This window comes from Schistocerca nitens, chromosome 2 (genome assembly GCF_023898315.1).
Source record: "Schistocerca nitens isolate TAMUIC-IGC-003100 chromosome 2, iqSchNite1.1, whole genome shotgun sequence".
Taxonomy (NCBI): Eukaryota; Metazoa; Arthropoda; class Insecta; order Orthoptera; family Acrididae; genus Schistocerca; species Schistocerca nitens.
Window position 1 is genome coordinate 756947711 of NC_064615.1, and position 26067 is coordinate 756973777.

The following is a 26067-nucleotide window of genomic DNA, read 5'->3' on the forward strand; positions in this document are numbered from 1 at the left end:
TTCATTCATCAATGAATCGTTACACCGTCTCCTTAGCATTAATGGTACGTCTTATGTACGCCAGTCACTGAATTATTCAGTAGCCAAGTTCACTATTCTCTGTGGTGCCCCTGTGTTGTCCTCTTTGAGAATTACAGTTGTGTCATCTGCAAACATGATGGTTCTGTGGGCATCTACATTCTGGCTCAAGTCAGTGATATGCAGGACAAATTGCAGAGGTCCCAGTATTGAGCCCTGAGGCACATCTTGCTTAACAGGTTTACTATCAAATAGGATTTCAGTTATTTAACTAAGGCGTATGTCACATTGACCTTCTGTATACAGCTGCTTGGGAAGGATTCAATTTTTTTTTTAAGTCCATACTGTTCAGTTTTTATAAGCAATATTTTGTGATCAATGATGTCAAAGAAATACGCACTTGTCAATGAAACAAGAAATGTTACAATATTAAAATTCTTGAAATATTGTAACATTTTTCATGATTCAGAACTTATGTGTGCTGCAGAAGTCACAGGCTTGAATCATGAAGGAAAAACCACAAGAAATACCAGATATGCATCAGGCTGACCAAACAAGTTGTTATGGCCTGAAAAGTACAGGCAACAGGAAACATGAAGGTAGCAGACTGATGTAAAACAAGATCATCCATCCAATAACCTAATTAAGTATCAATAAGGAGGGTACTTACAGCTAGTCCAATATTTCCCAGAGTGACAACAGCAGTGGCGCTGATACTTTCATTCACTAAATAGTTACCAAGTCTTGTCACTTCTTCAAGAACTTCCTCTGGGGAAGATTTTTGAATGCTCAGGCTCATGTTCACTGGAAATCCTACAATGTAAAGCAGAAATAAGGAACAGGCATTCTGTATGGTGAAACATTGTTGCGCAGTTATATGTGAAACATACAATTTAAATTAAATTCTTTTACTTTACTTGATGGGCTTCAGTCTCAGAATTTCAAAATAAAGAACAAATTATTCTTAGCAGATACAGATATCCAACATTTGGCCATGAAGCCAACAAAATTAAAATTTATGACAGATCCTAATCCATTCACACAAACTGATATTATATGTGTAGAATATAAAACAAGAAAGTGACCAAAACAGGCAAGCTCTGTTCTCATAAAAAGCACAACAGTTTGCTGCATCATAAAAAATATGATTTAAATTTTGATAACAATATTTTAGTTTTATAAGAATACCTCATCAGCAATCAGTTTTGGTTTACAATGCCATCATCTTGTATATGTTGTGAACAAAAAATTTACAATGTGAGAGACAAAGATGGAACATTTTCAAGTTCACTACAAAGATAGCAACAGAGAAAGTTTCTTTCATTTGCAAAATTTTATCCCACGTTTTTGTGAAGCTGTATGTTGTACATACTTCTAGTTTCTAAAGTACAATGGTGTACATTCATACTTCATAATTATACCTTCCAAAGACATTGTTAATTCTACATACCAGCCATGATACAAGCTGCATAGCACACTCATTGTGTAGTAATTCCACACAGAATTGGAGAAATAATTCTGCATATCAGTACCCTAAATAAATAATTGTTGACTACTCATTTCACACACTTAGGGACTGGATGTTGAAAAATCATTTCCTAGTGGGCACCTGAACTATATACAGAATGATCCACCCAGATCATGTGACTTCTATACATTTCTTCACTACATATTCCTTACCCATCTTGCCCCCATCTCAAGTGCTGGTTACCACAGCACTGTCTATCTGCAGCTGCCACACTCAATGTCATACGAAATTAATGAGAGACTGATCTATCAAATGAGAAATGAAAATTCCACATTTATATATTTTTCTAGGGGAAACTGGATTGAAGGACTATAGGAAGGTGTTTACAAAACTGTTACTTTTTCCTTTTGCAGTGTCTGCTTTGTAAATCTATTCCTAGTATAAGTGCTCTCCAAACCTTTAAATTCTGAGTGGAATGTAATAAAGATAGGTTGGACACTGATGGTGGATGCATGTTTATATCTGTAAATAATACAATAACTCTTGTACAGTTAGTACATATTCTGGATATGAAACAAGGTAAATAATGTGAAAGATGGTTCAACCAAGGTAACTAGGTGATTCTACAGACCCCCCCCCCCCCTCCCCTCCTACCAATCTCAGGAACCACAGTGATGCAACATATCAGAAAGTTATTGAAGACAGTCATGAATAAATTATCTGATGTAGTTGTGTTAGGGAGAGATTTCAGCTTATCAGCTGTAGCCTGGAGGGTCCAAAAGATGTAGTTGTGTTAGGGAGATATTTCAGCTTATCAGCTGTAGCCTGGAGGGTCCAAAAGGTAAGAGTAGGTAGTAGGGACAGGAATTCATGCGATATACACTACTAAATGGCTAAAACAGTGCACAGTCCCAGTAGCAAATTTTTAAATTCCACCAATAATTATATGAAACATGTATACAAAAACCTCAAGAAAAATATAACAAAAAGTAGGAAAACTTACAAAGGATCAGTGCTTGATAATGGGATTGGCAGTTCATGCCCAACATGATGAAATACAACATATTGTGCATAAATAGGTGTAAATGACATACCATTTGATTACGCAGTACTCTGAAAATTACTGGAAACAGTCACATCCATTAGTATCTGGGAATATTCTAGTAACAAAAGTAATTTAGAGAGGGAGGGGGGAGGGAGAGGGAGGGAGGGAGGGACGGAGAGATCATACCTGCTTCTCTAGCCATCATTTTCAGCTCATTTAAGTTGGGTGAAAATGCATATAGTGACTTCCATAAGCTGCTTCTGAATGGTTTTATGGACTTTGAGACATCTGTAGGTTCAAACCAAACTGGAAAAAAAGATGTTCCCATTTCAGTTAGGCGACAGAACTGTAAAAATTACTCAAAAAGTCAAGTACATTATTAGACAAGTAAATCCAATAAACAATTGAATGATGGCTAATTGTATAAAAAGGAAAATTCCCTTTTGGAAACTGTACAATGACAACACAGAATTGGTGACTAGTAATGTAAATTCTGAAGATGAAATTTTAGAAATGTTAATAGGCACATATAAAAGTACATACATTAACCAAGATATTAGTGACCAAGGGCAATGCATCACCAACAAATACTGAAACTCTTTTAGCACAAATACTGAAACTCTTTGAGCAACAGAAGACAGAAAAGTATTTAAGCTCCCATATAATTTTATAGCAGAAGGACAAATGAGAATAGGAAACATGATTTTTTATTGTTTACATTACAATGTAGTACATGAATAAATATTATGTGTGTTATCAACTCTCCTTTCATACTGATGAATGTATTTTAATTTTCTTAGATCATGGACTTAATTTCAGGTTAACTGAATGTAACTGATAATAATTTTTTTAACAGTTTCATGCTATTGCCCATTTAAAGGTTAAAAAATCAGTACACAACTGGCTGTATGGGTGATGTCTGAAAGTTATTTGTTGGTTCCACAACAGTCACAGTGAGGGTGATTATGTCAATGACATAGCAAACAAATGCAGAAAGTACACTCTTCATAATAATTTCAGATACTTATGCTGATGAACACTCATATAAAAATACAACTTTTATGGTGAAGGTGTTAACTGTTTTGGAACCACAAAAGCTGGCATTTTTATAGGCACACACATATCACACATGACATGTAATCTACTTCAAATAATTATTATTCCAACACAGAATCTACTCTGAAGAAGTGAGAAAATCAGAACAAGAGAAATTCATGTAACATGCCTCAGTTCAATACTGTTAACACAAAATTAGCAGAGTGATTCCATTCATTCATTCATTCATTCAGTCAGTCGCTCATCATATCTCACAGATCACCTAAAACAGATACTCATTTCATTTCCTTCAGTGTTGATTATAGATCTAAAAGAAATATGTTCATGATTCATAAGTATTTATTTGATCTACAAACAAATCATGCCCAGTATGAAACAGAAATAAAAAGAGGCCAGTCTTTGCACCCATTGATTAGGAGACCAATATAACATTTCCACCACACTAGATACTGACAAATGATATTTCAATATGGACCTTGAAATAACTGATTATCATCTTAAAATATGCTACACAACATTTTCCCTCCCTATTCAGCAGCTATGTATTTAATTCCTTCTCTTTCTTTTTCATGTCATATTACATTAGGTACCATGTAAATTTTTATGCCCATAAGGTAGGCGACTCATGGGAATGAAGAATGTGTCAAAAAAAGTACATAACACTTACTATAAATAAATAAACAGTTCTTCTGAAGTTTCATAATAAACAGAGACTCAACAGAATAACAAAATCACCAGTGCTGCATAATGTGTATAAGAGTGCTCCCTAAGAGCTTTGTAATCTCCCCGAAGTAGTCTGCAAATCATTTAGCATTTCATTAACTGCACTAAATTTGATATTGTTATCCGTCTTCATTTCCTCTAGTTTTGCCAAAATTACCTGAAAAACATCAGTCTTTACTGTTTCTTTACTGTCTACAATTTTACTCGGCTCAAACATGTCCTTACTGGATCCTGCAGCTTCCATTTCTACCTCACTTTTGCTTTCTTCCCTGTTCATTAATTAACAAGCACATGAGTCCACAACACAACTTAACTTCACAAATAGTTCGTACTATCTTTCCTTTTTGATGTTGTATTTGTCAAGTCATCCTCACTTTCATTAGATCCATTCCATCTTTATTGGCAATACGTCATCACTGTTTGTATAAAAAAAAAAATTCCTTGTTGGGCAACCTTCAGTTTTGATCCCAGTGGTCAAAAATTTATTTGTACATAAATTTCAAAAATCAACAAAATACAACAATTTCTGCAACATACAAAACTTCATTATTAGCCAATTAATCATGGTCAATGCCCCCACTTGTAATCTCTCCCCTCCTTCCTCCTTCCATTTATTGTCCATATTAAACAATACCCTTTTCAAGTAACTTAGCTTAAGTCTCTTATCACGATTTGTGTGGAGCAAAGATTTCAATAAACTTCAAAGTTTACTTAGTTTGTCATGTTGAGATGGATCCAGTTCCTCTTGTCTAGGGGTGTGATTCTTGAAGCTGAAAATCTAACATCAGGTCCTCACAGTTTGTTTGAACTAAATAAAATGGAAGAGTGTTGCAGAATTTTTTATGTAAATATATTTTCCATTGATTTCCTCACATTTTAGGGTATCATACAGTATATTTTATTGTCCTGCAAGGTACAAAGAATGCTGTCACAAACATCGATCAAAGAGAACTAACTGCAGGTCCAGAGAGGTTAGATGAGCTACCTCAGGGCAGTGATACTGTTCTGGGCAACTCCATCGAGTTACATCCCCACAAGCTTATGCCTCTTCTCCTAAGGAGGAAGAGTGAAATAGAACATGTTAATGTTTCTCCCACTAAGCTTCAGGCACATTGCTGACATAAGTGGCATGGCATGATGTGGCAGGTATGAGTTGGAGAGATGCGGTGCTGTTAACATACAGAAAGTTCTGGTTGAGTGATGTGTTGTTGATAGGTACACAAACAGAAGGTACAGAGCTTGGCTAGCTTTCAGAATGTATTTCCTTTTCCAAGCTTGTAGGAAAAACATGCGCACATGACACCCCCCCCCCCCCCCCCCCACACACACACACACACACACACACACACACACACACATGTACTTGTTTGTGTACCTTCAAAGAAGTAGCATTTCTGCCTTTCAGGGAGTCGTATCCTTTATTCCTAAATAATTAAGAGATGAGGTTCTGTTTCATGCCCCTTCTTGGTCTGCATCATGTCTGTCTGTAGCTACGAGTGGCACTACTGTTGCCATTTATTTTAACTATTGGAATGCAAGGTGATTTAGAGTTTAACGTTTCAATTTTTTTTTTTTCACAGTAACAGATTTTATAATATTAGTAGCAGGTGAAGTACCTAAATCATTGTCTTGTGAAATAGTTGCTACTACAGGTTTTTGCACCATAATTCATGTTTGAAAGTGTTAGGTGAATGCAGTACCTATATGTGATGGGATGGAACACCATTAAATGAAAACATGCAAAAATATTTAGTATATTGTGTAGTTGTCTCTTTTGGTTGTAATTTAATTTTCATCTTGTATTCGTACACTTAGATCCTGAAAATGTTCCATAACATGTTCAGACAACATTGTGTAAAACACAAATAGCTTTAATAACATCAGCTTTGGAAGAGTTGCAACACATTGCCATATTTGTAGCTCTGGATTGAGATGCTAACATACTAAATGTGCAGTCTACTGATTTTCATCAGTTTGACGAAAAGGTGTGCAGTATTCTTGACTTCGTGTCATCTGATTCTGTGAAAATAGTTTCAAGGCATTTTTGAAGAAAGTTGAATGCCTCATCTACGATGATATACAAAGGAAACTTACATATTGGAAAATTAAGGTGTCCCTGCTGCAAATATTGTTAAAAGATACTATTCTGAAATGCTTGCACATCACTGTTGTGGCCATATTCTGAATCCTAAAAACACAGCTTAAAAACACCTTTATAGTTTTCTAAGACTGATTCTGAATGTGGTGGATCTTTATTCCTGTATGTTTCACATTCAGTCTACCAATACATTCAGCTAGGTACCACAGAGCCTAAGTGAAATGGTCCTAAAGGATGTGGAATACTTAAAAAATTGGAAACACATTTTCCATGTATAAACTAATAAAAACTTATCACAAACATGTAAATGTAATTTGTCAGACAATTCATAGGCTACTGTGGGCAAGCAATGTTGAAACACTTTTATTGTGCTTCCTCACACAAATAGTATTAAGTTTCTGATAATGTGCAGAAGTCAGATATTCCACAGAACTCATTTTGTGTGATATTATCATTATTTACAACAATTGCTTTTCAATCAATTTGTCAGTGTTACAGGAGTTGGGATAGGAGTGAACCACCAATAAATCCTTTTTAATCTTCTTAGAACAATATTTTATAAGTGGCTTGCACTAGAAAAGGCATTGATAATGTCTCAATAATACGTTCATCTTCTGCACAAGATATTTTTGTTCTTGCTGTAACAGTTGAATAAATGGTAATTGTTAATATTCATAAACCCTAAATGCACAGTGGTCCAATTTCCCATTTTCCACAAATATTGTATATGTATAAGAGATTTTGACCTATGCACCAACTCCGTGTAAACAACAACAACAACAACAACAGCAAGAACAACAGACAAGGTGTAACCTTAGTAGACTGGGCAGAGAGTAATAAACTACAATTTCTTTTTTATGTTAAGCATAGGAACTCAAGTAAATACTGCTAGTAGAGATATAGAGGACAACTTCACAAACCTCAACACTGACCAGTTGTTATCACACTAGGTATAACCATTCCCATCAGCTGTTCCCTTCCCCTACCCAGAGTTTTAGAAAGGCTAACTGGAACTGGAAAATGACATCAGATGGATTTGACCAAATATAGAGGGCTACAAAATATTTCCCACCTTAGCAATTGGCTCATCAAATAACATATCCCCCCAGGCAGTAAAATAATCTTATATTCCTTGTTAGAATGAACAGTACTAAAAACTGTATCATTCTTATGAAGTGCAAGGGACCAGGAACTGGACAAACAACTGCTATAAGTCCTTAATAATTCAAGAAAAATTACATGGAAAGAAACACTGGAGAGACTACACTTTAAACAAGAAAGCCGAACAGCATGGAGTTTGTAGTGACCTGTGTAGGATTGCACACCTATGATCCAGGCACACAACTGTACGGTGTGCCACAGAAGTCATAAGATGCTAGCACCAGCAGAGGTCTCCAGTCTCAGATGTGCACACAGCCTCTCCATAGTACACTCTACTGGCCAGCTGATGGCTCAATGAGTTGGGCCTGGCCAGTCTCACTCTCAGTCATATGTTGACATTCAGCAAGTGTGTCTCGGAATAGTAGTGCAGCCACTCCACAGCAAGTGTTTTCCTCTACCAGTATTCTTGAAGTAATAAAGTGTTGTGATTGTTATGAACTGTGTGTTCCTGTAGTCAGAACACAATGGCAATGAGTAGGACCATTTTTCACGTTCAGTATTTTGGAGTGCAGTTGCTTTTTGCATTGTTTTGTGACATTTTTCTCATTGTGACATTGAAGCTCTGCTTCAAACGTTGGTACAACAACAGATGGAACTTCTTATGGTCATGCAACAGGTCATACCAACATTGCTTCCCCCCTCCCCCTTCCTCACTGGCTAGGCTTCCCATCCATTTCCACTGTTTGAGGAGGTGGCAGCAGATTGGAAAATGTACAATCACTGCTTACAGTAACATTTCCATGCCTTTCACATTACAGATGTGGAGGTATGTTGTGAACTGTTTTTGTCATGGACTTCTCCCATCTTGTATCACATGTTGTAGCAGTTGGCCTCATTACGGGAATCTTCTTCTTTGTCTTTTCACAATTTATGCTCATTGTCGTCTTTCTATTATTACTGCCATATGCACATCATGGCCTCAAGGGGTGAATTCCAACAATGCAAGAAACACCCCATCAGTCTTATTGTGCCTGTAATGTGACTCTCCATGGCCTAACTGCAAGTTTCACTTAATCATATCCAAGTCAAAAAGAGCTGAATGTGGATGACATGGTTCACGATGTTACAATCCACTGCTCCCTGAATAAGAAAGACCAGCAGTGGGTACTCCAATTAGAAAACCCTTCTCTTGATGAGTTGTTGCCCATTGCCTCTCACATGCTGCTGGTTGGCAGCTGGAAGCATGGAGCGATGTCACAGAAGTGCAGGGTAGACCAGCTGCATCCATTGCATCCAGGGAGGATGATGTGCCAGCGCAAGCTGGCTCATCTGGTGGCTCCTGCATTCCAGCTGCTGCTCCCCATTACCATCATGAGCATCTTGTTATTCGCAGTATGACACATCAGTGTGCCCCCAGCATTGGGCCATTGTAAGTAAAAAAAAAAAGCTCACATTGTGGTAGTCAGCCACTCAATGGCATAGGATGGAGTATCAGAGAACATGGATATGGATACCTAGGAAATGTCATCAGGACCAATTCTTAATCAGGTGCAGCAAGCTTTTTATCATGGTTTTGGTTCTCTCATGAAAGCTGTGCCTGCGCATGGATACTGGTGTGGCAGATTCCCTGCTCAATGCCTAAACATATTCGGACCTCTGCTCTTCTGGTAAACGGACTCGTATGGAGATATGGTAAACAGTAAATCCCTTTGCTTGGTCAGTTCACAGCTGGCTCTACCTTTTATAGATCAGTAACTCAGCCTATTACCTTTATTGTTGTTCACATTGCTAGTTCAGTAAACCTTTTCAGTCTGATGCCTTTCAGGCCTTTGGCTTTTGAGCCATGGACTACATACAGTTGGTGTCTGCCAATATCCTTATCAATTAGTGGAATCTCTGTGCTCCAAATTTCAGAATATTTTTGCAAAATGCTCAGGGAGCACCACAGACTTTAAAGCTTTGCAGATTTTCATAGCCCTCCACATACAATCAAGGCGGAGCTGGACCACCTCACATATCTTGGGGTTGTGGTTCCCATTTTCTCTAGTTAATGAGCCATACCCCTTGTTATCACAAAAAACTCTCTGGTAAACTTCAACTTTGCATTGATTTTAAGGGCACCATGAATTCATAGTCTGTAGTTAACACATGAAAATTCTCAACACAATAAAAGGGTGTGGCATAACGAATATGAAGATAAATATCTTAAAAAGCCAGTTACATGATTTTCTAATTGAACAATGCTACTACTCTGTGGAAGATTTCATGAAGGACAAAGTGATACTTTGAGCTGGATCCCTAAAATGGAATAAAAATTTATGATAGTTATAGCAGATGTAAATACTGTAAGTTTGACAAATTTTAAGTAAGTAAATTCTCCACAAAGTATTAGTGTAAGAGTGACAAAATTTTAAATAAGCAAATAGTAACCTTGACATGTCTCCTGTACATCAGACATGTAATCTGAAATTGTGTATGTTATGAGATGAATAAAACCATTTCAAATTTCACATACCCATTGCCACATCTGGAAGAATTGTCCACATGCTTAGCAGGGGGTCAATTCTTCTCCAAAGTTGATCTTTTTGAGGAATATCGCCAGTTAGCTTTGGATAAGGAGCCCAAGCACATCATGGTTCCTAGTACACCTTTCAGTCTAAATCATTACCAATGATTAATGTTTGGCAAGGTAAGTGCTCCTATAACTTTTCAACACTAACTGGGACAGGCCACATCCACTATTCTGCACTGTTTCCACTACCTGGGTGACATTGTCATCACCAGACATACTATGAGTGACCACTTGCACGATCTCTGGGCGCTTTTTGGAAAACTTCGGGCATTGCAATCTACAGAAATAAATTTTTTCAACCCTCTCGAGTACCTGGGTGACACAGTATCATGGCAGGGTGTCCAACCCATGAAGAGTCTGGTCAAGGCCATTACAGACCTGCTGCATCCCTTGTCATCGCATAAACTGCAGGCTTTCTTGGGTAAAACTGTCTCTCAGCATCAGTTCATTCCTGAGGCATCCATAATTGAGCACTCTTTCTACCTTCTCTGTAAGGGTGCTTCCTTTGTCTGGCCTTTTGCATGTGACCAGCTATTTTCTACGCTGCAGTACCACCTCAGGTCAGCACCGTGTCTTGCTACTTTTGATCCTAATAAACCACTGGTTTTGGCTACATATGCCCCACAGTATGATGTGGGAACACTCCCTGCATTGGAATGCAGAGGGTTTGGAGCATCCACTTGCATTTGCATCCAAAACTCTCAGTCCACACAAGTCCATTACTCTCATGCTGAGAAGGAAGCTCTGGCCATTGTGTATGTGGTCACTAAATTTCACATTTTCTTGTACGACAGAAAATTCCAACTCACTGTGGACCACAAGCTATTAGCATCATTATTCAGTCTGTCCCCCCATGAACCATGGACCTTGCCGTTGGTGAGGAGGCTTGCGTGCCTCAACGATACAGATAGCCATGGTGCCATTGGTGGGGAGGCTTGCGTGCCTGAACGATACAGATAGCCGTACCGTAGGTGCCACCACAACAGAGGGGTATCTGTTGAGAGGCCAGACAAACATGTGGTTTGTAATGTAACTGACAAATAGACATTTTATTTTATTATACACTAAAGTCGTGTTAAAAAAGCTTTTGCTTAAGATAATACTAAGTTAGGTGTTGCGATCAATAATCGATATTGGAATTGTATGTTCTTTGTAGCTTATGACCGTGATCTTTGGTCTACAACGGGTTTTCGGCCACTTGAGTGTTGGCTGCGGTTGAGTGTAGTTGTGTATATAGTTTTGGCAATAAATGTGTTTTTGATACAAAGAAACTGTGGAATACTGCGTCATTTTTCGATAGTCCAGTAATAATTAAAAAACCTGCACCTTTTCTTGGACCCAGAGCAGCAAAGGAATCATCGCCTAGACAACAAGAAGCCACATGGACAACGCAGACTCAGCAGCATCAACAAAGGAGACATCATGGCCAGCTCTACTAAAGTACTATACAGCCATTAGCCACACCGTAATGGTGTCCTTATGGAGATAACTTTTCCTGCACAGTAGAGCGGGTTCGTGACAACTGGGGGCTCGTCCGGGATTAGGACATTTATATGTACTGGATTGACGAAATCTGTTTTGCAGAAGTCTAATGACCACATGGTACGAAGAAGTGCTATACATGGAAGTCAAGGGAGACGAAACAAAGCAGTAAAGTGGACTGACCACACGAGTGAGGACCCAGACTGAAAAGATAAGTACATTTGTGTAGTGCTGTTTATTCCTTTTATTATTTTGTGTGTGAAATTTCATGAAAATGACCATTGTGAAAGAGGAAAGTGGTGCTGAATCCGAGCAGGATTGTGAAAATTTGTTAGTCTTTGGGCACGTAGACACGCCGATAAAAACGGAAGATGAGTCAGTCAAAGAAGCGGATCAAAGTCTTAATTCATCAGAACGTGAGACATCGGACATTAAATCACTGTTAAAAATGATGGAACAATCGTTAGCTTTAAATCAAACTGTTACAGCCCGCTTAAAAGCTAATGAAGATCAATTGCAAAACATGAATCGGACGGTCGCGGACAGTTTTCGGGTTATAAATCAGAAAGTGTCGCGTCTAGAAGGAGCTATGAACAAAAAATTTGATAATGTCTTACTTTGGGGTAATAAACTTTGCAACGGTATATCAAAGATAGACAAGAAACTTAGCAAGGCAGAAACAAAGATTTTGGCGGTAGAATCTAAAGTGGGAGAAGTAAAATCTAGTCTGAGTAACAAAATTCAGTCTGTAAAAAATGAACTGGTCACAGACAGAGAGAAAAATGCAAAGTGTTTTGTTAATGTTAATAGTCAAATAGATACAGTTTGTGTAAATGTAAAAGCTATGGCAGTAGATCTTGAAAGTAGAGTAGACTTGAAACTAAATGTTGTGAATGATACAGTGGAAACAGTCAGTAACACAGTAAAACTCCACGAGATTGAAACTAAGACAGATGTTAGTGAATTAAAAAGTACAGTATCAGAGTTAAACCAAAAGTTTGAAATATTTAGCAATGATGTAGCTAGCAAAAAATTTTCTATGAACACATTTACCTTATTATTCAATATTCCAGTTAAAAACTTTTCTAATGAGTGTAGTTTGCATCCTGTTGACTTTCTGCAGAGTTGTAGAGAGAATTTTTTGCCCAATATGAGTGAAAGTTTCAAAATTAAGTTTGTTAAAAAAATTTTGGAGGGGGAATCTTTGTCATGGGCCAATCAAAATTTTGTCTTATGCAGAATTTGAAATGGAGTTCTTAAAACGGTTCTGGTCTGAAACTGAACAAGCCAGTATAAAGAGCGAGTTCCTGAATGGGCCAAATTATAGAGAAACACAGGGGACTATGAAACAGTTTTGTAAGAATCAACTGAAGAAACTTGTACAATTGAGTAAACCCTTTGATGAGCTCACACAGATAGATGCTTTAAAGAGAAGGTTGCCAACAGATGGGCAATGGGACCTAGTGTATGGACCAGATGTCAACATTGAACAATTTCTAAACTATGTGGACAAGCTTGACAGGATTATAGATAAAGTGGGGAAACCAAAAAACTATTTCAATCACGCACAAAGAGGTGGAGATCATAGTTGGGGAAACACTAATTCAAACAGGAGGGAAAACAGTAGGCCCAACAACCATAGTTTTCATCATAGGGAACAAAATAGTCACAATATTAATAATAATTTCCATTCAAGGGAAAACTATAATTTCCATTCAAGAGGACAATCTGGGAACAATTGGAACAGAAGTAATTACAGGGATTTTGAAAACAGGAATTGGCGTGAACATAGCGACACCAGGAGTCAAAATGCTATGGGAAGTCATGAAGTAAAAAACTAGCATGCGCTCCATTGTCGGTCCACAAGGTAGGGGCGAAAAGCATAGATAATAGATGGGCCAATAACAGTGACTATGTTGCACCAAGAGATACGTCTCAAGTAATGAGTAGTTATCTTATGAATGTGTACTACCCTCTAAACACAATACCTATTAACAATAAACACATTGGTTGTAATAAAGAGCCAGAGAAAATAATTGACTTAGTTGAATTTTATGAATGGGCAGAAGCTTTTAGTTTGTCAGAGGACCAGCAGGTTAATTATTTAAATGATTTAGGAATTGATGCACTGATGAAGGAACCAGGTGAGCAAATTGTTGACACTGATTTAACGAGCAAAGAATTAAGTACACTTGGGTGTGAAAGCAACGTTTTAAGTTTTCGGGAGAGAGAGGTTGATGATTGTAGTATTTGGGAAAATGAAGATTTAATGAACGTGATGATGGTGAAAAATATTTTGTTTGGGTGAAAGAGGAAATGGAGGCATTAGGTGTTGTGTGAGAAATTGATATGCATGTTTTAGATGTACCCAAGGATGTTATTAACAGTTTAAGTGGTGTTAATGCCAGTGTCACAGCCAAAAGGCTCTGTAATCCAACATCTTATGAAGGAACCTGGGCAGTTGATAAAGATTCCCTGAACAGTAAAACTGACTGTGCAAGTAGGCTACCATTTGCAATGAACAAAGGTGAATTATTTCTTTATAATATGTGGCTAAATAGTGTTGCAATTAAAAATGATAGCAATTTTAGAAAAATAGTTCTTAATATGTGTCAAATATTATATCCTGATTGGTGGCAAAACACTAAACATATTATTGTTGAACAATGTTATATGGGTGAAAATATTTGGATCAATGAAATTATCAATGCAAGCGACAGTGCTAATGATGTGTGTGTTAATGTAATGACCGTAGATAATAAAGGTGACAGTAATATAGGTATTTGTAAGTCAGAAATTCATTGTTTCAGTCAAATTCAAAATGATTTATTGTATGAATATGTTCTGCCTGAAAAAGGTGATGATATAGAGCATTAGAGCAAAAGTTGGTACCTGGGAAGGAAAGTGCCTTATAGACACAGAGAGTCAGGTGTCAGGAATATCTGAAATTCTAAGCCAAAAGCTGAAGTGCGAGAAAGATTACATTGAAATGCCAGTCATTGGGGTGAAAATAAGAGGGGCTACAGGAAAACATAGTAAAACTGTGAAAAGACAAACTTTGTTATCTTTTACTATTGAGGGAGTCACATTTACACATAGATGTCTAATTATACCAGGCCTCAGTGAGGACTGTATTCTCGGGATGTCATGGATTCGGAGTGTAGATGCAAGATTTGACTGGGGAGGACAAAAACTTATCATAACAATACCAAATGTGTATCTCCACCAAGTTTGTCAGATCAAATACAGTTTTGTGTAATGATAAATTTAACACTATAAATCTTGTAAAGGAGAAAAGATATGTTGACGAACACATAACAGAGCTAGATTTAAGTGAAGTAGATTTCAACCCTCTGGTAAACACTAAGATTTCAGAAGCTAGCGGTCTAAATGATGAGCAAAAACAGGAACTAGAGTCTTTGTTATGGGAATACAGTGACGTCTTTAGCAACATTCCTGGGAAAGTTAGGGGTTACGAATGTACTTTGCTAGTAAGACCATATGACCCATTTTTCATAAAACCATATGGTGCGCCCATAGCAAAACGTACAGCAGTTGAGAAAGAATTACATAAGATGGAAGTGTGTGGCATTATTGAAAGGAGTATCAGTGCTTATAATAACCCACTGGTAGTTGTGTCAAAGAGGGATGGGGGAGTGAGAATAGTTCTTGACTCCAGGCCTTTAAACAAGATCTTATACAGGGAAACAGACCACCCTGAAAGCATTGACGAGCTGTTGCACAAGTTCAAGGACATAAAATTAATGTCAAGTCTAGACTTAACCTCAGGCTTTCACCAAGTACCCCTGGCACCCAAATCTAGGAAATACACTGCTTTTCTTTACAATGGTCGTTGCTATCAGTATTGTGTAGTCCCTTTTGGCTTGAACTCATTGGTAGCAGAATTCATTAGAGCTTTAGACCATGTGCTTGGGCAGGAACTTGTATCCAAATTAGTGATTTATGTAGATGACATTTTAGTAACTGGACAAGATTGGAATGAGCATGTTGGGCTTTTAAGACAGGCATGTGAGAAACTTAGAAGATGGGGAATGACACTGAAACTGGAAAAATGCAAATTTGCAGTGCTAGAGTTAAAATTTTTGGGACATGTCATAACAGAAAAAGGAATTTTGGCTGATCCAGACAAAATTAAAGCTATTGCAGAGTTTCCTATACCCCGTAACAGAAAACAACTGAAATCATTTTATGGGCTATGTGGCTTCTACAGAAAATTTGTAAGTAAACAAAGCTTAAACACACCCTGTCTAAGTAACTAGTTAAAGAAGGACACTGTTTGGATATGGAGTAAAGATTGTCAAGAGGCTTTCGACATAATAAAAAAGGAACTGAATAACCAGAACCTGTTACACAGACCAGATTTCAATTTACCTTTCTGTTTACATACTGACAGCAGTGATTACGGGATAGGTGCTGAATTATTTCAAGTAAAAGAAGCCAATGGGGAGACATTTCATGCTATAATTGCATTTGCAAGCAGAATGTTACTGAAGCATGAAAAGAACTATACAGTAACAGAAAAAGAGCTATTAGCCATACAGTGGTCATTTTCAAAATTCAGGACCTATTTACTTGGACATAAGGTAATAGTGTACTCTGACCATAAAGCCTTAAGCTATATACAGGAATGCAAGCTCTATCATGATAGGCTTACAAGATGGGCGTTGTATTTACAACAATTCAACTTTGAAATTAAGTATATTAAAGGCACTGACAACATAGTTGCGGATGCTCTATCAAGGCTACCAGTAGGAGGGGAAACAGAAATTTTTGATCAGAATGAAGAAAAACAGTTTAAAATGAGGTATATTAAAGGGGTCACAGATGAAAAAGTTGTTAGATCATTGTGTGATAAAATCAGGAGGAGCCAGAACCATGATGCAAACTGGAAATTAGTAAAGAGCTGTTTAGGGAAAAAGAACTATGAAAAATTAGACAAGTACTATAAGGTGTTTAAAGGTACTCTGTTTAGGAGAACTGATGAAGACTCAGACAATTGGAAACTATACTGGCCTGAGGAGGAAGCTGAGAGGTTAATTAGGTATACTCATGAGAGCTATGGTCATTGTGGCATACAGAAGTGTATGCAGAAATTACAAGAAAACATGTACGTCTACAATATGGCCAAGAAAGTTAGAAAAGAATTGTCATCTTGTGATAAGTGCCAACGAGTCAAAGTAAGTAACAGAAAATGTCAAGGTGAAATGCAAAACATTATTCCTGCACAACCTCTAGACTTAGTTGCTGTTGATTTCTATGGGCCGCTTCCAAGGAGTAGGAGTGGCCACTGCTACATTTTTGTCATGGTGGATGTATTTTCTAAACTAATCAAGTTGTATCCTGTCAGAAAAGCCACAGGTAAAGAGATAGTTACAAAAGTTGAAAAAGACTATTTCTTAAATGTTGGGAAACCAAAAGCAATCTAGTCAGATAACGGTTCTCAGTTTTTGTCAAAAGTTTGGAAAGCCTTTGTTGATAAGTCGGGAATCAAACATGTTCAAATATCTGTATATAATCCATCGTCAAACCCAGCTGAGTGGTATATGCACGAGATTGGACTTTTATGTCGTACATATTGCAGTCATAAACATCCTACATGGTACGACCATGTACGAGACTTTGAAGATGTTATGAACAGGATTTTCACCTTATGAAATTATGTTTCATCTAAAACCAGACAACATTATCACTGAACTTGTAGAATTTCCACCATGCACAATGATGACTATGCATGAACGTGAAGCCATAGTCAAAGAAACAATGATAAAACGGGGGGAAATTAGAAAAAGACGACATGATGGCAAGATCAAAGCAACCAAGTTTAAAGTAGGAGATGATGTTTTAGTAAAATCACATGAGGAGGTCCATTCGAGATTGTAGAGCATCCACACCCAAATGCATACCGGTTGGTGTATCCTAAATCCAGGAAAGTTCTCGGGCTAGGGAATATTGTTTCATTGAAATTGTATAAACAGAAGGGATAAGACTAGTCTGAGAAAGTTAAAAGGTGACTCAACAAAAGTTTTTCACTGGAAATTTTGAAATTGTGTATATAAAAAAGTGTCTGGATTTGATACAGTTTTGTGCCCTTGAAAAAGTTTATTTGTTTAATATGTATTCACTGTATGAAGTGTTTGCAATGAATTTTCTGTGTAATGTGCTACCCATGTTAGTTTTTGATATTTCTGTATGTTTATGCAATTTGATTGATGTTTGACAATTTGTGTAATTTTAGTTTGTGTGAATCTCACACCACACTTGTTGAGACATCATTTAAAATGCAAACCACTAATCAGCACTAAATCTGTCTTGCAACAATTAAATTTTTTTAATCTTAAAGGCAGAGTCCTAATTACTACACACTTAAGTGCTTGAAATATCCAACTCTACAAGGAGACAATCATTTTCAGTAAACCACATGAATTACTGTATATTTCTCTCTCAACCACTGCAAACACATAGTAATATTTTTTAATTTTGATAGATACATACCATCCAAAACTTTCATCCATGATTCTACCTTTGCGCTTTTACTGTGAATATGAACCCTTGTAACAAACTGCCTGTAACTTTACTTTTGAAAACAATTTAATTTTTTATCCTTGGAGTAATGTCTTTGTGATAAGATATTTTACACCCAATATGTTAATGCATTTGTATTACATGTTTATTGAATTTATTAGTATTTAAAGAATCTTTTTTTTTGGACCAGTTCATATCTGTGTAGTATTACTCAGACAAATACTGTAAACTTCTCCCACTAGATAAACATTACCAGAAGGGTAACTATGTATCCTAACCATGTACTTACATATAAACATTATGTAACCAAAAGGTGATCTCTGTATGTGATTTTTAGATAACATGGCATTATAGTCAATGAAGCGATACAAACAGCTAAGCTTTAGAAACAGACGCACTGCAGGACAAGCAGAAATCAGACCTTTTAACGGACATCACCTATGTGCAGATGGACAATGTGGGACAGACTGTGAGTAGTGTGAAAAGTGGGCAACAAAAGAAAATAAAAGAAGCCTGCAGTTAAAAGTTACAGTCTTTCAATGGTTTCATGTGAAGTGCTACAACATTATGGACTCTTCTAAGTGAAAATTGTGAATCTTCTTTTGTATTTCATTTACTCTAAGGTTAAAAATTGTATGTTTTCCTTTACTTAATATAACAATTTCAGTATTAGCATAATTAAAAGGAAACAGTCCTATTAAAAATTTTAATTTATTTAAAATCATATTCTTGGCAGTTCCATTATTCTGGTGTCAGAATTTTGTTCGCATTTTCATACTTACAAAATTCTTGGGGGGGCTATTGTAATGGAACTGACAAATAGACATCATTTTATTTTATTATACAATAAAGTCATGTTAAAAAAGCTTTTGCTTAAGATAATACTAAGTTAGGTGTTGCGATCAATAATCGATATTGGAATTGTATGTTCTTTGTAGATTATGACTGTGATCTACAACGGGTATTCGGCCACTTGAGTGTTGGCCGCGGTTGAGTATTGTTGTGTATATAGTTTTGGCAATAAATGTGTTCTTGATACAAAGAAACTGTGGAATACTGCGTCATTTTTCGATAGTCCAGTAATAATTAAAAAACCCGCACCTTTTCTTGGACCCAGAGCAGCAAAGGAATCATCGCCTAGAGAACGAGAAGCCACATGGACAACGCAGATTCAGCAGCATCAACAATGGAGACATCATGGCCAGCTCTACTAAAGTACTATACAGCCGTTAGCCACATCATAACGGTGTCCTTATGGAGATAACTTTTCCTGCACAGTAGAGCGGGTTCGTGACAGGTTCCTGAAGAGGGGCAGCAGCCATTTCAGTAGTTGCAGGGGCAACAGTCAGGATGATTGACTGATCTGGCCTTGTAACACTAACCAAAGTGGCCTTGCTGTTCTGGTACTGCAAACGGCTGAAAGCAAGGGGAAACTACAGCCGTAATTTTTCCCGAGGGCCTGCAGCTTTACTGTATGATTTAATGATAATGGCGTCCTCTTGGGTAAAATATTTCAGAGGTAAAATAGTCCCCCATTCGGATCTTGAATGGATAGGTTAAATTTAGATATAGTGGGAATTAGTGAAGTTCGATGGCAGGAGGAACAAGACTTCTGGTCAGGTGACTACAGCGTTATAAACACAAAATCAAATAGGGGTAATGCAGGAGTAGGTTTAATAATGAATAGGTAAATAGGAATGTGGGTAAGCTACTACAAACAGCTTAATGAACGCATTATTGTGACAAAGATAGACACGAAGCCCACGCCTACTACAGTAGTACAAGTTTATATGCTTACTAGCTCTGCAGATGACGAAGAAATTGATGAACTGTATGATGAGATAAAAGAAATTATTCAGGTAGTGAAGGGAGACAAAAATTTAATAGTCATGGGTGACTGGAATTCGAGAGTAGGAAAAGGGAGAGAAGGAAACATAGTAGGTGAATATGGATTGGGGATAAGAAATGAAAGAGGAAGCCTCCTGGCAGAATTTTGCACAGGGCATAAGTTAATCACAGCTAACACTTGGTTAAAGAATCATGAAAGAAGGTTGTATACATGGAAGAACCCTGAAGAAACTAAAAGGTATCAGATTATATAATGGTAAGACAGAGATTTAGGAACCAGGTTTTGAATTGTAAGACATTTCCAGGGGCAGATGTGGACTCTGACCACAATCTATTGGTTATGAACTGTAGATTAAAACTGAATAAACTGCAAAAAGGTGGGAATTTAAGGAGATGGGACCTGAATAAACTGAAAAAAACAGAGGTTGTACAGAGTTTCAGGGAGAGCATAAGGGAACAATTGACAGGAATGGGGGAAAGAAATACAGTAGAACAAGAATGGGTAGCTTTGAGGGATGAAATGGTGAAGGCAGCAGAGGGTCAAATAGGTAAAAAGATGAGAGCTAGTAGAAACCCTTGGATAACAGAAGAAATATTGAATTTAATTGATGAAAGGAGAAATATAAAAATGCAGTAAATGAAGCACGAAAAAAGGACTACAAACGCCTCAAAAATGATATCGACAGGAAGTGCAAAATGGCTAAGCAGGGATGGTTAGAGGACAAATGTAAGATGTAGAGGCTTATCTCACTAGGGGTAAGATAGATACTTCCTACAGGAAAATTAAAGAGACCTTTGGAGAAAGGAGAACCACTTGCATGAATATCAAGACCTTTGATGGAAATACAGTTCTAAGCAAAGAAGGGAAAGCAGGAAGGTGGAAGGAGTATGTAGAGGGTTTATACAAGAGCAATGTACTGGAGGGCAAAATTATGGAAATGAAGAGGATGTAGATGAAGATGAAATGGGAGATATGATACTGCGTGAAGAGTTTGACCAAGCACTGAAAGACCCGAGTCGAAACAAGGCCCCGGGAGTAGACAACATTCCATTAGAACTACTGACAGCCTTGGGAGAGACAGTCCTGACGAAACTCTACAATCTGGTGAGCAAGATGTATGAAACAGGCGAAATACCCTCAGACTTCAAGAAGAATATAATAATTCCAATCCCAAAGAAAGCAGGTGTTGACAAATGTGAAAATTACCGAACTATCAGTTTAATAAGTCACAGCTGCAAAGTACTAACGCGAATTCTTTACAGACGAATGGAAAAACTAGTAGAAGCCGACCTCGGGGAAGATCAGTTTGGATTCCGTAGAAATGTTGGAACACGTGAGGCAATACTGACCCTACAACTTATCTTAGAAGCTAGATTAAAGAAGGGCAAACCTACGTTTCTAGCATTTGTACATTTAAAGAAAGCTTTTGACAATGTTGATTGGAATACTCTCTTTCAAATTCTGAAGGTGGCAGGGGTAAAATACAGGGAGCAAAAGGCTATTTACAATATGTACAGAAAGCAGATGGCAGTTATAAGAGTCGAGGGGTATGAAAGGGAAGCAGTGGTTGGGAAGGGAGTGAGACAGGGTTGTAGCCTGTCCCCGATGATATTTAATCTGTATATTGAGCAAGCAATAAAGGAAACAAAAGAAAAGTTCAGGGTAGGTATTAAAATCCATGGAGAAGAAATAAAAACATTGAGGTTCGCTGATGACATTGTAATTCTGTCAGAGACAGCAAAGGACCTGGAAGAGCAGTTGAATGGAATGGACAGTGTCTTGAATGGAGGGTATAAGATGAACATCAACAAAAGCAAAACGAGGATAATGGAATGTAGTCGAATTAAGTCGGGTGATGCTGAGAGAATTAGATTAGGAAAAGCGTTTCTGAAGAAGAGAAATTTGTTAACATCGAGTATAGATTTAAGTGTCAGGAAGTCATTTCTGAAAGTATTTGTATGGAGTGTAGCCATGTATGGAAGTGAAACGTGGATGATAAATAGTTTAGACAAGAAGAGAATAGAAGCTTTCGAAATGTGGTGCTACAGAAGAATGCTGAAGATTAGATGGGTAGATCACTTAACTAATGAGGAGGTATTGAACAGAATTGGGGAGAAGAGGAGCTTGTGGCACAACTTGACTAGAAGAAGGGATTGGTTGGTAGGACATGTTCTGAGACATCAAGGGATCACCAATTTAGTATTGGAGGGCAGCATGGAGGGTAAAAATCGTAGAGGCAGACCAAGAAATGAATGCACTAAGCAGATTCAAAAGGATGTAGGCTGCAGTAGGAACTGGGAGATGAAGAAGCTTGCACAGGATAGAGTAGCATGGAGAGCTGCATCAAACCAGTCTCAGGACTGAAGACCACTACAACAACATTCAGTCGGTCCATCAAGGTGGCTCACAGGTTGCAGCAGCAGGCTTTTTTCCTCTCCAAATACTATCATGACATCCATTTTTGCCCCAGTGGGTGTCATGCCAATGCAGACACCTTATCCAGGCTGCCCATTGGTACGGACCCCAAGATTGATTTGAAGGAGCTTGTGTATTTTCGTTTGGATGTCACCTCCCACCAAGCAGTAGACATCTTTCTAATCATTAGTACCCACCTCTTCAAGGACACTGCGACTGACCCCATCCTCCAGCAGATCATCTGCCTTGTGCAGAAAGGTTGGTCGTCTCATCCTCTGGGCTGTGCTTCCAATATGCTTATAACTACTTTGGCTTGTACCATTGTCCATTGGTATTAGACAGGATCCTCCTCCTCTTCAAGGGTGGTTCAGCCCCCAGGGTGGTCATTCCTGGGAGTTTGCAGTGGGAGGTCTTACAGCTGTTGCATGTCACTGGGTGTTTCCAGACATGTGACATTGGTTTTTAAATCTGTGCAATGATAGCCTATGAATATACAAGTCACCAAAAGCTTTCACAAGAAGCGGGGTTGGTGCTATCCCTAAGCCTGGGAAATACATTACATTATCAGGAAGCTATAGACCAAACCAACTGCACTTTTAAGCACTTGCTAAAAGATTCTTGAAAGAATATTTTGTTTGAATAACATATTTGTAAACAATAGCAGATTAATAGACCAAGCTGGTTTGATACCAGGAAGATGCTGTTGCAATCTGGACCTCGTTAACAACCTACATAGAGAGAGGATTCCAACAACAACTCAAAACATCTGCTGCATTTATTTAGTCCAGCCTATGACAGAGTTTAGAAAGAGGTTACTACCTTATTCCTTCATCTACTCAGTTAGATGCTCAGTGACAGTACACCTCAGTGAGAAGTCAAGTATTTATCTTAGCCCACAAAGTGGTCTACCACTTGGATCAGTACTAGCTCCTCTAATGTTTAATATACACATCTCAGATATACCATCAAAAAAATCTCAGAAATTCATATGCATATGATACTGCCCTGCCGTCAGTACCTGACATTCAAGATTTGCTCAAACTGAGGGTGTACTGGCAGAAGACCTTTGCATATTTAGTAAACATTTCAAACAATGGGGGCTCCAGCTGATTGTAAAGAAAAATGAAATCAAATCATTTCATCTTGACAACAGAGAAGCTCAAAGAGCACATTTAGTTCACTATGATAAAGTCAAATTGAAACATAATCCACACCCTACATACCTTGTTGAAACTCTCAACAGAACACTCAGCTTCAAACACCACCTGGGAAAATTATCAGCAAAAGTCAAAACTAGACCCAGCTGGATTCAGAAGCTGGCCAATACGTCATGGGGTGTTACTGCTGAAACTTGAAGAATTGGCACAATAGCCCTCATACACTCAACGACAGAACACTTTGCTGCTGTCTGGATCAATAGCTTCCATACTAAGCTTGTTAACACACAGCTCAACCAGGCAATGTGAACCATAACTGGAACTGTTACATAGAACACCTCTGTTACAGTGGCTACCATTACTAGGTAATACTGAACCTCCTCAGACTAGGTGACTGGCAGCTCTCAAACTGGAGTTTAAGAAATGTAATGCTGCCCATCCCTTCCCATTTATGTTAAGATTTTCTTAAATGGCCGTGACTGAGATGAAGTCAACACATCCACCTGTAGCAGTCACCAACCAACTCAATGAATTCAACTTGAATGATCACTAGACCTCACTTTGGCAAGATCAAAATGCCACAAACTCCAATCTCATGACAGAGCCAGGATTTTCTTTCTCCCAGAAGACAATGGTGCAATATCAACAAGAATCGCACAAACCATGGTATCTACACTAAGAGCCTAACTCAGTGTTGAGCTATGAATAACTCCCCCCCCCCTCCCCCCCCCCCCGCCCTCCCCGCAATATGCAATGGTTTTGAAGCTGAAGAGCAAACAGTCATCACCTGGTTCTTAACTTATTTATTTCAATGTGTGTAAATTCATTTGAATAAATAAATAAGTAGCTAAATGTTTTGTGATTGGAAGGAAGCTACTGAAAATGTTTGTTTCTCTTATTCAACAACATGGCACTGTTGGTCTGCAAAATGAGAATATGACGAATTTTATTCAGTATATTTACGTCTGCCAACGGCCTCGCCACAGTGGTAATAGTGATTCCCATCAGTTCACCTAAGTTAAGAACAGTAGGGCTGGGCTAGCACTTGGATGAGTGACCATACGGTCTGCTGAGTCCTGTTGGCAAGTGGGGTGCACTCAGCCCTTGTGAGGCAAACTGAGGCGCTATCTGATCGAGAAGTAGCAGTTCCAGTCTCGTAAACAGACATATGGCTGGGAGAGCGGTGTGCTTACCACATGCCCCTCTGTATCTGCATCCAGTGACACCTATGAGCTGAGGACACCACGGTGAACAGTCAGTCCCTTTGGGCCTTCATGGCCTGTTCGGGAGTTTGGTTTTTAAGAACAGAATGAGACCTCGTTTCTCCTGTTGGACGCACTTGGTAATCACTTCGCCAGAGTTTTTAGTTTTACATTTACGTTTACACCCATACTCCATCTTATGGATGTGGCAAAGTGTATTTCATGTACCACTGTTATTTAGCCTCTTTCATATTCAGCTACAAATGGGGTGCAGGAAGAACAACTGCTGGTAAGCCTCCATATGAATGGCAATCTTTCCAATTTCATCTTCATTGTGTTCTTGTGAGATGTATGTAACAGGAAACAATATGTTAGTTGATTTCTAGTAATGAACATTCTTGCAACAGTAAATTACACCATGGTACACACCATTCTTTTAGTTTCAACAGTGGTAAATATGCTGAGAGGCAATAGTTAACACACAGAGTTCTTTTTAATATACTTCTGCAGCACACTCTTGAATTAACATCACAAATAGTTTGTATTAAATATATTTGGATAATGTTATCATATTTTATGGTAACTCATAAGAATAAGCTTCAGCACAACGTAATGGAATTAAATAAATAAAAATATACCAGCTGTTTTTATTGTAACATCTCTTAGATCTGACTAAGCCACATGAGATCCTTTATCAATACATACTGTTCTAGAGTGATGTCTTTGTTCCCTTGCCTGGTAACTACATGAGCTGACTGTAATTTGAATCCATTTTAGCAAACTAATAGTTTCTCTCAAGCGATAAATTTTATTGATTATGAAATACAAGTCCTTGAAGTTTATTCTGAATTGGAAATGTTTCATTAGTAATTGCATGCCATGATTTATTTGCTTCATATAAAGGTGTTTTGATTTTTGTATGCATGAAAAATGTATGAATTTATGTGCGGCTTTTATTCTGGGACAAAATGCAAAAGTGCGCATGTACAGTTCGTTGACCTGTGTGACGAATTTTATTTTTTATGATTTTGCCTCATCTGGACACAAATCCAGTTAGACTTTACGTGAGATCATGTTATTGCAGAAGAGTCATTTAGCCCATTAAGGAAAACTGAAACTTGCACGCCGGATTTAAAATACATTGCATGCCAGTGGGTAATTGAGCTGTCCTATAAATCACACACAATAGTTACAAATGCACTTGGACTTAATGCACTGAGTTGGAAGTTAATTTTGAGACAAGTACTGATTTTGACCAAAAAAAAAGTTTATTTAAAATATTGAGGTTCAGATTCAATTGACACACAGATCACCATGTTGATTACATTGCCTAGCAAC

The 26067-nt window shown here is 37.8% G+C and overlaps 1 protein-coding gene across 1 annotated transcript in view; it reads right to left on the reverse strand.

Annotated features, from left to right (window-relative positions):
• LOC126235311 (uncharacterized) overlaps positions 1-26067 on the reverse strand; it is a 306085-nt gene that overhangs the window by 38542 nt on the left and 241476 nt on the right. The window contains exons 5-6 of the mRNA XM_049944033.1: positions 2718-2837; positions 689-831 (exon numbers count right to left, since the gene is read on the reverse strand). Of these exons, the coding sequence (XP_049799990.1) occupies positions 689-831; positions 2718-2837 (263 nt within the window). The remainder of the gene's footprint in view (positions 1-688; positions 832-2717; positions 2838-26067) is intronic.